Here is an 11,902-nt window from a genome sequence, read left to right as displayed (position 1 = left end):
GACCCTTCACGCGTCACGCAGTCCGGTGTTTGGCAGTGTTTACGTGTCTGATGGCGACGGATACCAAGGCAATATCTGATCTCCTCTGTGTTTCTTTCTTTTCTTCCACCATGCTCGCTTTTGCTGCTTTCTTTTTCTTGCTCGCTGGTCGAGGTGCGTGCGCAGTCCATGTCTTTTGCTCGCTCACCGAGTCGTGTTGCAGTCTTTGCTGAATTCAGTATTACCTTGGGACAGCAGGTCTTGTTCCCCCCTGACTTCCTTGCTATACCATCAAGCCTGGTTCCGTCGGAGGTGAGTTCCTGCCACATGTTACAATTTTTATTGCTGATAATAGGTGCACTAGTGTGGCGCTAACTGTGCGGCCGCCAATCAGAGCATTATTGGTTGCAACAACAATGCGGCCTGTCTCTGTCAGAGTAGCGTCGTCGATAGTCTGCGGGGGTGTCAACAGTGCATGTTTACGCAGGTTATAGCGAAGAATGAGAAGGTGTTGGACCTGCGGGTCGGCTCCAGCCCGCTCATGACCGGTGAGTAAACCTTTACTCGTTGTGATGATGAGGGTTGAGATGCTGTGCACAGGATATTCGACGGCTTGCCTGGCCGACGGGAATGTGACATTGGCTGCGAACGAGACTGCGCTGGTGCTGCCGGCGTCGTGGGATGGGCCGCTGGATGTTATTCTGTCGACGGGCGGCACTGTGGTCGCTGTCGGGGTGGGCGGGGTGCTTGGGCTCGCTGCGATAATGTTGTTGAGCAACATGAATTAGATCTTCCCACGGTCGTTTTAAATAAAATAAATAAATAAACTGTTGTGCTCTCTACTTGACCCCAACCATGGCCGACGCAAAGTTTTCTTCCCAGCTCCGCAGCCTCAAAGAGACCTTTCCAGACTGGTCAACCGACGGTCAGCGCTCGTCCTCGTCGTTGCCCACCTTGCTGACGCCTCCCCAGACCTCCATTCCCTCCTCCTCGACGTCAACGGCGACGCCAACGTCGCTGCAGGCCGCATCTCCGACGGTGAGTTCACCCCTTTCTCTCTAGCGTGCCCCCCGCCCTCATCACCCGTTGCCAGGTCTCGCCGTCCAGTGGGGCTCGGTTTCGCGCAAAAAAGATAAGAAAACTGCCGCAGCACAGCCCTCCTCCAAAGAATTCACTCCTACTCGTGGCGAGTCTCGAGGCGCCAGAGGTGGTCGCGGTGGGAGAGGCGGCGGTCCGGGAAGAGGCGGCGCCACCGCCCGGGGTCGTGGTGCCCACAGGGGCTCTGCTGTCAATGGCCATGGTGGCCGCACCGCAAGCCCTCGTCCCCCCGCAGATCATGCCACCCCCGCTCCGGGCCCGTCCGCTCACCCAGACTCGACAGACACTCCAAAGTCGGACGTTGTCGCCCAGCAGAACGGCATCGTGCAAACTCCGAACGCTTGGGTGGACTCAAAGCCCGACGAGTCGTCAACGGCGAACAGAAAGACCGAAGCAGAGGCTAATGCGGCAAATGCCAATCTCAACGTGGCTTTGCCGAAACAGGCACTCAAAACACCTGCCCCTGCGCGTGGTCCAACTAAGCTATCTTGGGCCCAAATAGCAAGGTAGAGATATATATGTAATTGGACTCTTCTTTTACTGAAAAGCTTCACCAGCAAACCTACACATAAACCCACCCCACCCCAACCTCAATCTTCACAACAACATTCTCCCGCCGCTGCCCCCGCAACAGCCCATCCCCCGCCCCAAGAATCAGAACCGGAGCCCCAAGCGTCAGGATGGGAAGACCCCACAACTGCTCCCTCATGGGAACCGGAGCCTTCGCAACCTCCGACAGCCGAGATTCCTGTCGAAGAACCTCAGCCTGAACCACCAGCCCTGGAGACCGTCACCGAAAAAATGGAGGATCCCCCCAAGCCACCCGCTCCAGTACAGGCGCCCATTCCTGAGGCCGCGCCTGCCAAGATGGATCCCTCCCCTCAAACCGCCGCCCCTGCACTGTCTGCCTCCACGCTTACCTCCTCGGCTGCTGCCACTCCATCTCCCAAACTCGCCTCGAGGCCGGCTGTCGCGTCCTCACGTGCCAGTGCCCGGAACAGAGCTACCGATCAGCCTGTCGTGATGCCGAGCTCTTTTGGTTCTGGAGTTGAAAAGGTTGGAATGCAGTTTGGTAGCCTTAGCCTTAATGGGGAGAGTGTATTCGAATCTACTCCGTACGTCTGCGTTTTCCCCTGTTGACCTGTATCCTTAATTTCCTCCTCAGCGTTGAACCTGAAGCACCTGCACCTGCCCCCGCCGCACCCAGTGCTACAGAGACTGCTGCCGCAACGACATCGCCCAGCAAGCCTCAGTATGAATCTCCAACTCCGTCTGCCCCTCCCGCTACTGCTCCTGCTGCTTCGACCTCCCTTGGCTCTGTTTTCCAACATCAGCAACAGCAAGTACAACAAAACCTCCCCTCTCAACCTCAACATCCACCATCGGTTGGCGCATCAGCCCTTTCCCACCAGACACTTACCACGTCCGTTTCGCAACCCACCCAATCGACTCAACAGGCAACCCACACTTCAAATGCTACTGCTTCGCCACTGCAACAATTCAGCCATCAGCAACAGGCTACATCTCAACCACCATCGCTTGCCAACCTTCAACAGACACAGCAGCAGCAAAGCCATCATCAACTTCCTCAACATCAACATCTTCCTCAACAAGTACAGCAATCACATACTCACCATCAGTACTCACATCATCTCCCCGCTCAGCTTGAATCGCAGCAACACCTCCCTTCCACAGCTCAGCAAGCGCCGACCGCTACTACCCACTCGAGCTACTTCCGTCAAAATGATACTGCCAACACGATGCCCTATTTCCATACACCTACTCCTCCCGCCGGTCAGTCCCAAGACTCGCCTTATGGTGCTTTCGGCCAGTTGGCATCCCAAAACCAGCACCAACAAGGTTCTCACCTTGCTGGTTTTAATTCAGCAGATTATAACTACGATAGCCAGAGGGTATGTACCGTCAAAACTCTGAACGATCTATTTTGACGTCATTACGTGCAGGGTTTCTACGAGTCTTATCCCCAGCAGACTGGCTTTGGCAATCGAAACGCCCTCGGCCATGAGGATAACATCAAAGGTCTTCCTGGTAGCCAACAACAACCTCCCGCGAACTCGATGCCACCGTCTGCAAACCAAGTGTCCCAACACTCATCCCAGAGCACTGCACAACCTCAGTCCGCTGGTGGACAAGGTCCTCAATTCCCTCCGCCGCCTGTGCCCTATTACTATAACCCCTACCCCCAAAATCAATACTACGGTACACCTTACAGCTCCGGATATGTACCTCAACCATACGTGAAGTATCCCGCCATGTTCCAACCTGGTCCACCTGGTTCCAACTCGGCTCCAAGCCCAGCTACTAAACAACCTGGGGCAAACGCCAATGTCGCGGTCCAACCGCAAAGCAACCCTTACAGCCAGTCTTTGTATGGTCAACAGGGTGCTTATGATGATTATCAACAGCACGCGCATCATTCTCAACATCAGCACCCTCATGCCCTTGGCCTCGGTCAAACCAATGTTGGTGTCGGCGCCACCGAATATAGCAAACAACTCTACGGAGGTGCCGGTCAAGGATTCATAGGCCTTGGTGGACAATCTGGTGGCGCGGCTAGCGGTGTCGCCGGAGCTGGTCCTCGTAACGCAAGTTCTCCAGAGACAGCTTACAAGTATCAAAAAGATGGTGGGATTGGTGTCGCTGGTGGTCGTGGAGCGTCTGTACAAGGTGGACCTGGTCAAGGCCAACCACAAGGTCAAAGTGCGGGTCAAGTTGGTCAGGGAGGACCACAAGGTCAAGGGTACTATGGCGCCAATCGATTCAGCGGTGGTGTAGGTGCTGGAATTGGCAGCGGGGTTGCACCGCAACAAAATGCGCATCATCAACAGGGAGGACCTCAAGGACACCTTGCTTACCCTCAGGGCGGCAACGATGGCAACTTTTATCCCTACCAGAGGCAGCAATATTGGCAGTAGGTTTTGGGCTCGAGAACGGCAGGGCTAATCAGTTTTCGTTATGACTCACATCTTTTTTGCTCTCTTTTCTTTCTTTTTTTCTCTTTCTTCTTTTTCTTGCGTCTTCCTCTCTCATATCATACTGTTCTGTGTTTGACCATGATCGTGTACTTATACACATATTTTCTGGGCACATTGAATGTACAAAAAGGCACTATTTGGTCTGAACAAACAAAGGCGAGATATATCTAGCGAGAAAAATAAAATGACGTCTGGCAATCGCTGCCCACCATGTCCTACCTCAGTCCTGCCCATGCTCTCGACCATCTCAAGACCTATGACCGTTCAGATGGCCTCTCCGTCGCCGATCTCATGGAATCTCGTGTCCACGGTGGCCTCACCTACAATGATTTCCTTCTTCTGCCTGGTAAAATTGACTTTCCGGCGTCGGATGTGACTATCGAGAGTCGTGTAACGAGAAACGTGGTGCTCAAGACGCCGTTTTTGAGTAGTCCCATGGACACTGTCACGGAGACCGAGATGGCCATTTCCATGGCAGTGAGTGTCTCTCTCCTTGCATCTTTCGCAGTCATTGAACTACGTTCTGTTTAGCTCCATGGTGGACTGGGTGTTATTCATCACAATCAGTCTGCGGAATCGCAAGCTACCATGGTCCGTGCCGTTAAACGTCACGAGAATGGGTTCATTACGGAGCCTGTGGTTCTTTCCCCTGATCACATTGTCGAGAATGTATTGGAGATCAAAGCGAAACTGGGGTTTTGCGGTATCCCGATCACCGGTGAGTTGACGTTATCTTTTGTTTGTTATCTTATTTGAAAGATGAGCCTTGTGATCTTGTATTAACCTTCGTCCTGCTGAGTAAAACGCGTGTTCAACGTGTGGCATGCAGAATATGGATCCATATATCCTACTGATATCTTATTGTCCCTCTTTGATAAATAAGAGTACTGACTTTTTCTTGATTAGAATCTGGACAGCTTGGTGGCAAGCTTGTCGGTATAGTGACGGCCCGAGATATCCAGTTCCGTGATCCGTCGGTGGCACTCAAGGAGGTCATGACGACTTCGCTCGTCACTGCGGCCCAGGGCGTGACACTGGCGGAAGCCAACGACATACTTCGTGATTCAAAAAAGGGGAAACTTCCCATTGTAGACACTCAAGGTCGTCTTGTTTCACTTCTTGCACGCTCCGACTTGCTCAAGAACCAATCATACCCTCTTGCGTCGAAAAATCCGGAAAGTAAACAGCTCTATGCCGCTGCTGCTGTAGGAACTCGACCTTCCGACCGTGAACGTCTGAGGTTACTCGTCGAAGCTGGTTTGGACATTGTCGTGCTTGATTCATCTCAAGGAAACTCGATTTACCAGATCGAGATGATTGAATGGATCAAAAAGAACTTTGCCAACCTGGAAGTGATTGCTGGGAACGTGGTCACACGAGAGCAAGCAGCGTCACTTATTGCTGCTGGAGCTGACGGATTGCGTGTTGGTATGGGATCTGGTTCGATATGCATTACGCAAGAGGTGATGGCGGTTGGACGACCACAGGCGACGGCCGTGTATGCGGTAGCCGAATTTGCTCACCAGTTTGGAGTGCCGGTGATCGCGGATGGTGGTGTAGGGAATGTTGGGCATATCGTCAAGGCGCTGTCACTTGGAGCTGGAGCTGTGATGATGGGTGGGTTACTTGCTGGAACGGAGGAAGCGCCGGGAGAGTACTTTTATCACGAGGGCAAACGTGTTAAAGCGTATCGTGGGATGGGGAGTTTGGAAGCGATGGGGCAAGGGTTGGACAAGAAGGGAGGTAAAGCGTCGATCAACAAATACCCTGCGCCCAACATGAAGGCGACGGCGGTAGAGAACGCGGCTACATCTCGCTATTTTTCGGAAAGCAGTGCTGTCAAGGTGGCGCAGGGTGTTTCTGGAGATGTACAGGACAAGGGGAGCCTGAAGCAGTTCCTTCCGTACCTGTATGTGGGTGTGCAGCATTCGTTGCAGGATATCGGATTGAGGAGCGTGATGGAACTTCAGGAGGGATCGAGGGATGGAAAGGTGAGGTTTGAACTTAGGACTGCGAGTGCGCAGCTGGAGGGGAATGTACATGGATTAAATTCTTACACAAAGAGACTATTCTCTTCCTAGGATGTATGATAAATTGCTGTATCTCTTACTTTGTAGGAAAGAAGGCGGTTATAGGTTTTGTTTTCTTAAGTCGCGTTTAGTTACTGGGTGAGCTTAGGCTGTGGGGTGTACAAACCTGCTTTTTCTTGGGTGAAGACTCTGGCACGGGAGAGGGTGTTCTGGCACGTTTCTGAGACTGTCTTTGTTTTTGAAACATGGCTTGTATACCATCCTTGCGAAGGGCAACAGGCTCGATAAAAGAGGGGGACTCTGTGCCGACTTTGCCGACTTCTTGAGGGACTTGGTAGCATTCAAGAGGCACATCTGGGTCATGGTAAGGTTCGAGGAGAGCCGCGAGCTGCTTTGACCATGGCTGGTCAAGCCACTGGCTGACGGCCTGTTGTGAGGACAGAATGACGGGCTGGCGATCATGGAGCCAAGAGAAATCTTTATTAGCATCGGTAGTGACAATAGTAAAGGTCCAGAGGGTTTGGCCTGGAAGAATATCAGATATTATAAAAGATAAAGACAAGTCTGACCTTCTATGACGGCTGAATCGTAGAGACCAGCGAGAAGCATGATGTTGCTGTCTTTACGCTTGGTAAAGTGGGGAAGCTTTTGCTTGCCCCGGTTGAGCCATTCGTAGTAGCTGTGGTAGTTGAGATTTTGAAACTAGGAGAAACGAGACACATACCCTTGACAGGGCACAACGCAGCGCTTGGTGGCACGGAGACGAGCCCACATGCTGTTGTTGTCGATGAGGGTGTCGGCGCGGGCGTTGGTGGTGCTGAGGGACTTGTTTTCGTGGGTGCTCCAGTGGGGAACGAGGCCCCATTTCATGGTGTGAAGAACGAGCTCATCGTTGTCTCTGCGAAGAACAGGGGCTTGTGAGCGGGGTGCGATGTTGTATCTGGGATAAAAGGCGTCCTCGTCGTGCCAGTGGTCGACGTCGAGCTGGTCGCGGAGGACGTTCCGTGGCAGACGGAGAGCAAAGCGACCACACATGATGAGTCAGCAAGGAGTGCTTGCTGCTCGCTTTCTGCCAATGGAGTCTGCAGCCACAAAACTCGTCCACGCCGCCGCCGTCAAGACGCTGCACGCCTACAACTTTTCACGCTCGTCGTCCACCGCAGCGATCACCCTCTCAGACCTCCTCGCACGCTACCTCGCCCTTCTCTCAGAGTCGTGCGCAAAATACGCTCGTCATGCAGGCAGGACCAATCTCTCCGTGTACGATGCTGTTGCCGTTCTCGACGAACTGGGTATTGGTATGGACGAGCTTGCCGACTTTTGTGCTAGTGAGGCCAAGGAGCTCAATCGCTATGCGTCCAACTCTGTTCGGCGGATAGAAGACCTGAACGAGTTTAGAGGTATGCCTTGGCTGCTGCCCCTGCGCGTGTTTTATAGCTTTCTCTTCCAGCACATCTCTCTACCGGTCTCAAGCAGGATAATGACGACGCGATCCCACTGGAATTTCAGATCTACCACGGCGAGGACGACGACGACGACGAGGACGTAGACATGGAACCGCCCCCGATGCCCGTCGACACCCGAAAGACGCCGCCGCTCTCTCATCCGTCTCCGCCACTTCCCCTTTCGCCCGTCTCAAATCCCTCCTCTCCCTCCCGCAAACGCCCCCGCACAGCCAGCTGGAAACCCCCGCCTCACATCCCCGCCTTTCTTCCTCCTTTCCCCACCATCGAACCCCCGCCAAGCAGGCCACCGTCGCCCCACGAAACAGAGACACAGCCCGCAGAACTCATGCCACCCCCGCCCGATAAACCTGCCGTCGTTTCTCAAGCCATGACCGCCCCTACAGCCTCCGACTATCTCGCCCAGGTTCCCTATTCTCAATCCTCTCTTTCTTCGATACCAGAATGGCATCTACCCACTCCTCCAAAATCCTTCAAGCCCCCCCCTCGTAAAAACGCTCTTCCTACTCTACAGTCTGAACCCGCCCTCTTCAAGGCATACCATCACATTCTGACCCATCCGCCCCCGTCTACACCCCCTCCCACCAATCTTTCACGGCACAAGGTTGCCATGGCATTCCTTTCACAAACCCAAAATATGCCCCGATGGGATGCTGCCGATACTGTCTTTTCGACCATCGCACCATGTCCACCTCGTGTGGCCACCATAGGGCCCACGTATCCTGTCGCTATCAATGACCCCATAAACGGCAAACTCGATTCCAAAGATAAAGAGTTTCGCTTTCCTCCCACCATCCCACGACCTGTTTCAACTACCGAACGTCTTACTCCCCTTCTTGGCCAGCAATCTCATCGGATACCCGAACTGGCCAGGCATGTACTCCCCGTGAGTTAGCTCCTTCATATTCCAGTTCAATTATGCTGATGTACTATATAGCCTGTGGTGATGAGCAGAACAACACGGCTTGTCCACCCCCCCGTCCTCAATCGAGGGTCCAAACCCGTCTTGTACGGACGCGGTATTCCTGCACCATGGAATTCACATGCCATTCCACCTGCAGACAGTACCAACAACCTCCCACCTACACCCGTAGCAACCTCAACCAAAGATAAAGTTCGAGAAAATGGAGAAACACCCACTAAATCTCACATTCCGGATGCTCAGCTCTTTGCGACATGGGATTTTGAAACGAAAGATTACAAGCTTCCTTTACCTTCATCTCATCGGCAGCATCGGACGCGTGTTGCAAGTCTTACTTCTGGTCAAAATAGTGTCAATTTGGGCACAGCGTCACGGCCCAAGGCGGGACCTCCTAAACATGGATAATCTGTCTTTCTCGCACATTTGTATGATACATATGCATTTATCGCTGGACTTGTGGTAGCTATTCATATAATTAAAGCAAGATCAAGTCAACGTGATAATGTCGGCCGCTCGCTCTGCAATAGCATAAGCCGTAATCTGCAAGCGATTAAAAGGTTCAAATTCACAACACTACTCTAGTGGAAAAGCTTTTTACCTGGAGATGTGCAGAGATGAGTAAAGGCATGATAGAAGTATCAACCACACGGATGTTGGTCGTTCCATAGACTTTCAAATTAGGGTCCACGACGCCGTTCTTCTCTCGAGGCAAAAGCGACGCTGTGCCGCAAGAATGATACTAGAAGAAAAAAAAATCAATATAATAAAATGAATACGTCATCCATGACTTAACATCAATGTTAATCGTATCTCTAATAAATTGTTGCCATTGTTCATCCGTTTGAACGTCCAAACCAGGAAACACCTCCTCATCGATGATCTCTTTGAAAGACACAGTTTCACTGAATCGACGGCCGTAAGCTGTAGCTTTAGCTAAGAACCATGTGTCCCATTCGGATTTGAGCACATTGGGATTGATTTTGGGATGATCGTCGATGGAAGTGGTGTTGATATGCTTTGGAAAAAGTTGAATTACATTCATTCATCAAGTGGGGAAATGGTTTTTTGGCTTACGATGCTTCCACGGGACAGAGGATGGTGTGTTGAAATGGCCAGTGACACATAATTGGTGTTATTTTCTTTATTTGAACCAGCAGAGAACGTGTTAAACTACATGTGGGAAGTCATTATAAAATTCTCATAACAAAAAAAAACAACTTGCTGCATACCATGAAATATTCAACTTGAGGAATACCATCGAAAATCTTCTTCTTTGTGAGATCAAACTCTTCCTGCGAAATCCCATCAGGCTTTATCTGAAGAAGTTCCTCCGCCACTTGAAGTTCTTCTTCATTCAAGATAGTCTGTGCAGTAGCAAAGTTGAGTACACCTTGCGCAAACGTCTATAAAAAAACAAAATATCATCATAGGTCACAGAATAGTCAAGTGGTTTTTGTTCCTTACAAACCATCCTAAGCGTTTCTTCTCATATAATTCTTGTTGCTATTTATCCATTATTAAACTTCATGTTGACATGAGCTTGACACAGACACATACCTCTTGCTTCAATGTAGCATTGAACGCAAATGCATCAAAAGAAAGGAAGGGAGGTTTGAGTTTGTAGGTCATGATTGTGATAGGGCTGATTAAACACTTTAGGTGATTCCTTTCTCTTCAGAAAGTGCAACACTCCACTTACTGGTCCTTATAATTTTCACCAACACCAGGTAAATCCAACTTTACAGGGATATTCAACTTTCGAAGTATTTCCTTATTACCGATTCCCGAGAGCTCCAAAAGTTGAGGAGTACGGATAGCCCCCGCAGACAAAATAACCTCTCCATGAGACTTGATCTTGACCGAAACGAGAGACCCATCGGGGAATTTCACTTCTACACCTGTACTCTTAATCTGACCTTTCGGTGCACTCGAAATATCAAGTTGAGTAACAAGTGCATGAATACAAACCAATAAATTTTCGGAATGGAGAACCGGATCAACTAAAAACGCATATTTAGTTCGCAAGTGGAATTATATAAAATTTTGCTTGCCGCACGGTAAGCGAATTCCGACGTCTCACGGGTATTTTGCGGTGTCTGCGAAGATAGTGAAAACGAAACACCCGTGTTATTGCCAGCATAAGGATCAGGATTCAGAGGATGACCGAGTTCAAGGGCTGCATCGATAAACTTGAGGTATTGCCTTTTGCAGAAATTGAATACAATGTGCGATAAAAATGTCAAAGTACGTACAAGGGAATATAAGGAGGGTATGACGCGTCAACAGGACCAGAGTGTCCATGTGAGGTAGGTTCAATAGTATAGCCATATTCCCGCGCAAATGGAGCAGCCGGAGCGTTGACAGTTTCCGACTACAATAAAGAACGTGGCTTAAGCGGTGACGGATCAAAATGCATCATATGATGCATACCTTACGAGAACTTTTAAACAAGGTTTCCCAATCCCAGCCGGGCGAACCCAATTGCGCAAAGTCATCCCAATCTCTTTTCGGAGGGCGGCTCCATACAAGGCCATTAACAGCCGACCCACCACCGAGAACCTGTGCAAACAACATTGAGTGAACTTTTCGCGTGGAAAAACTACTGACGAACATACTTTACCAGAGGACAAATTGATCGACTGGTTAGAAGCATGAACTTGAGGATCTGTCTACTTGGAGGTTGAGCACATCAAGGTCAAAAAAGCAAACGTGGGCACATGCCGTGTAGAGCCAATCAATATCCGTCGCGATGAAGGAGAAGGACCTCTGAGGAACTGTAACTACGGGACTAGAAAAACTCGCCTAAGGATTCTTTTTGGGAGTAAGCAGGATTGACCGAAGAGAACCCACCGGTCAACACCTGATCCTCCGGCCTCGAGAACGAGGATCCGTTTCTTGGGATACCTTTCAGAGAGACGACGAGCGAGAGCAAGCCCTGAGGTACCACCTCCTGCGATGATCTATCCCCAGGGAGTTAAAATGAAAAAGTGCCAATACGAGATAATTCGTGGACCCACGCAGCTGAGCCGGGTTAAGTAAGTATCACTGAAATTATTGTAGAAGGGAGCTAGACGTACTCAAACTTCTGACTCAAAAATCGCTTGCCAAGCTCAGGAGAGCTGTCCAAGTCGACGAGGGTGGCGAGGCTCACACCAACGTGGACGAGTATGGTGAAAAAACGCGCAAATTGCATTGCAAAAGGTGTATACTCGGCCTTGGAAGTAAGGGTCGACGGAGGGGGGGAAGAAGGAACGGGGAAATGCGTTTCAGGAGTCAGCCGTTCCATTGCCTCGCAGATTCGCTTGGCAAGTTCGTTACCTCATTCACTCGAGTTTAACTGAAGCTTAGGGGCTAGGGTACAGTACCATTGATGTTTCAATCGGCGTCTGCACAAACCCCAATTCGGTGATCAGA

General features: G+C 50.8%; 5 protein-coding genes across 5 annotated transcripts; 4 read left to right on the top strand and 1 right to left on the bottom strand.

The window, feature by feature from the left end:
* The first annotated feature begins 51 nt into the window (after nucleotides 1–51).
* AGABI2DRAFT_195160 (hypothetical protein) lies at nucleotides 52–849 on the top strand. Its single transcript, XM_006455727.1, has 4 exons — nucleotides 52–153; nucleotides 203–291; nucleotides 344–527; nucleotides 580–849. The coding sequence occupies exons 1-4, from the start codon at nucleotides 111–113 to the stop codon at nucleotides 765–767; spliced, it is 504 nt and encodes a 167-aa protein (XP_006455790.1). The 5' UTR covers nucleotides 52–110; the 3' UTR covers nucleotides 768–849.
* On the top strand, nucleotides 830–4,219 carry AGABI2DRAFT_195159 (hypothetical protein). Its single transcript, XM_006455726.1, has 6 exons — nucleotides 830–904; nucleotides 952–1,017; nucleotides 1,073–1,583; nucleotides 1,635–2,192; nucleotides 2,243–2,990; nucleotides 3,042–4,219. Exons 1-6 carry the CDS (start codon nucleotides 835–837, stop codon nucleotides 4,011–4,013), a joined length of 2,925 nt encoding a protein of 974 aa, XP_006455789.1. The 5' UTR covers nucleotides 830–834; the 3' UTR covers nucleotides 4,014–4,219.
* Nucleotides 4,220–4,276: 57 nt separating this feature from the next.
* On the top strand, nucleotides 4,277–6,733 carry AGABI2DRAFT_195157 (hypothetical protein). The gene is made up of 5 exons (XM_006455725.1): nucleotides 4,277–4,550; nucleotides 4,605–4,791; nucleotides 4,980–6,220; nucleotides 6,271–6,626; nucleotides 6,671–6,733. Exons 1-3 carry the CDS (start codon nucleotides 4,284–4,286, stop codon nucleotides 6,152–6,154), a joined length of 1,629 nt encoding a protein of 542 aa, XP_006455788.1. The 5' UTR covers nucleotides 4,277–4,283; the 3' UTR covers nucleotides 6,155–6,220; nucleotides 6,271–6,626; nucleotides 6,671–6,733.
* Nucleotides 6,734–7,161: 428 nt separating this feature from the next.
* AGABI2DRAFT_210360 (hypothetical protein) lies at nucleotides 7,162–8,996 on the top strand. The gene is made up of 3 exons (XM_006455724.1): nucleotides 7,162–7,503; nucleotides 7,554–8,452; nucleotides 8,504–8,996. The coding sequence occupies exons 1-3, from the start codon at nucleotides 7,179–7,181 to the stop codon at nucleotides 8,891–8,893; spliced, it is 1,614 nt and encodes a 537-aa protein (XP_006455787.1). The 5' UTR covers nucleotides 7,162–7,178; the 3' UTR covers nucleotides 8,894–8,996.
* On the bottom strand, nucleotides 8,975–11,774 carry AGABI2DRAFT_121683 (hypothetical protein; the record flags this gene model as incomplete). Its single annotated transcript, XM_006455723.1, has 16 exons — nucleotides 8,975–9,028; nucleotides 9,087–9,227; nucleotides 9,282–9,503; nucleotides 9,563–9,658; nucleotides 9,718–9,891; nucleotides 9,953–9,991; nucleotides 10,046–10,130; nucleotides 10,188–10,488; nucleotides 10,545–10,690; nucleotides 10,741–10,859; nucleotides 10,919–11,047; nucleotides 11,104–11,157; nucleotides 11,198–11,276; nucleotides 11,339–11,438; nucleotides 11,502–11,509; nucleotides 11,566–11,774. The coding sequence occupies 16 exons, from the start codon at nucleotides 11,772–11,774 to the stop codon at nucleotides 8,975–8,977; spliced, it is 1,956 nt and encodes a 651-aa protein (XP_006455786.1).
* Between the last annotated feature and the right edge of the window lie 128 nt (nucleotides 11,775–11,902).

The sequence above is a fragment of the Agaricus bisporus genome (genome assembly GCF_000300575.1).
Source record: "Agaricus bisporus var. bisporus H97 unplaced genomic scaffold AGABI2scaffold_11, whole genome shotgun sequence".
NCBI lineage: Eukaryota > Fungi > Basidiomycota > Agaricomycetes > Agaricales > Agaricaceae > Agaricus > Agaricus bisporus.
Note: the sequence above shows the minus strand (reverse complement) of the source record. Positions and strands in the feature narration are given on the sequence as shown.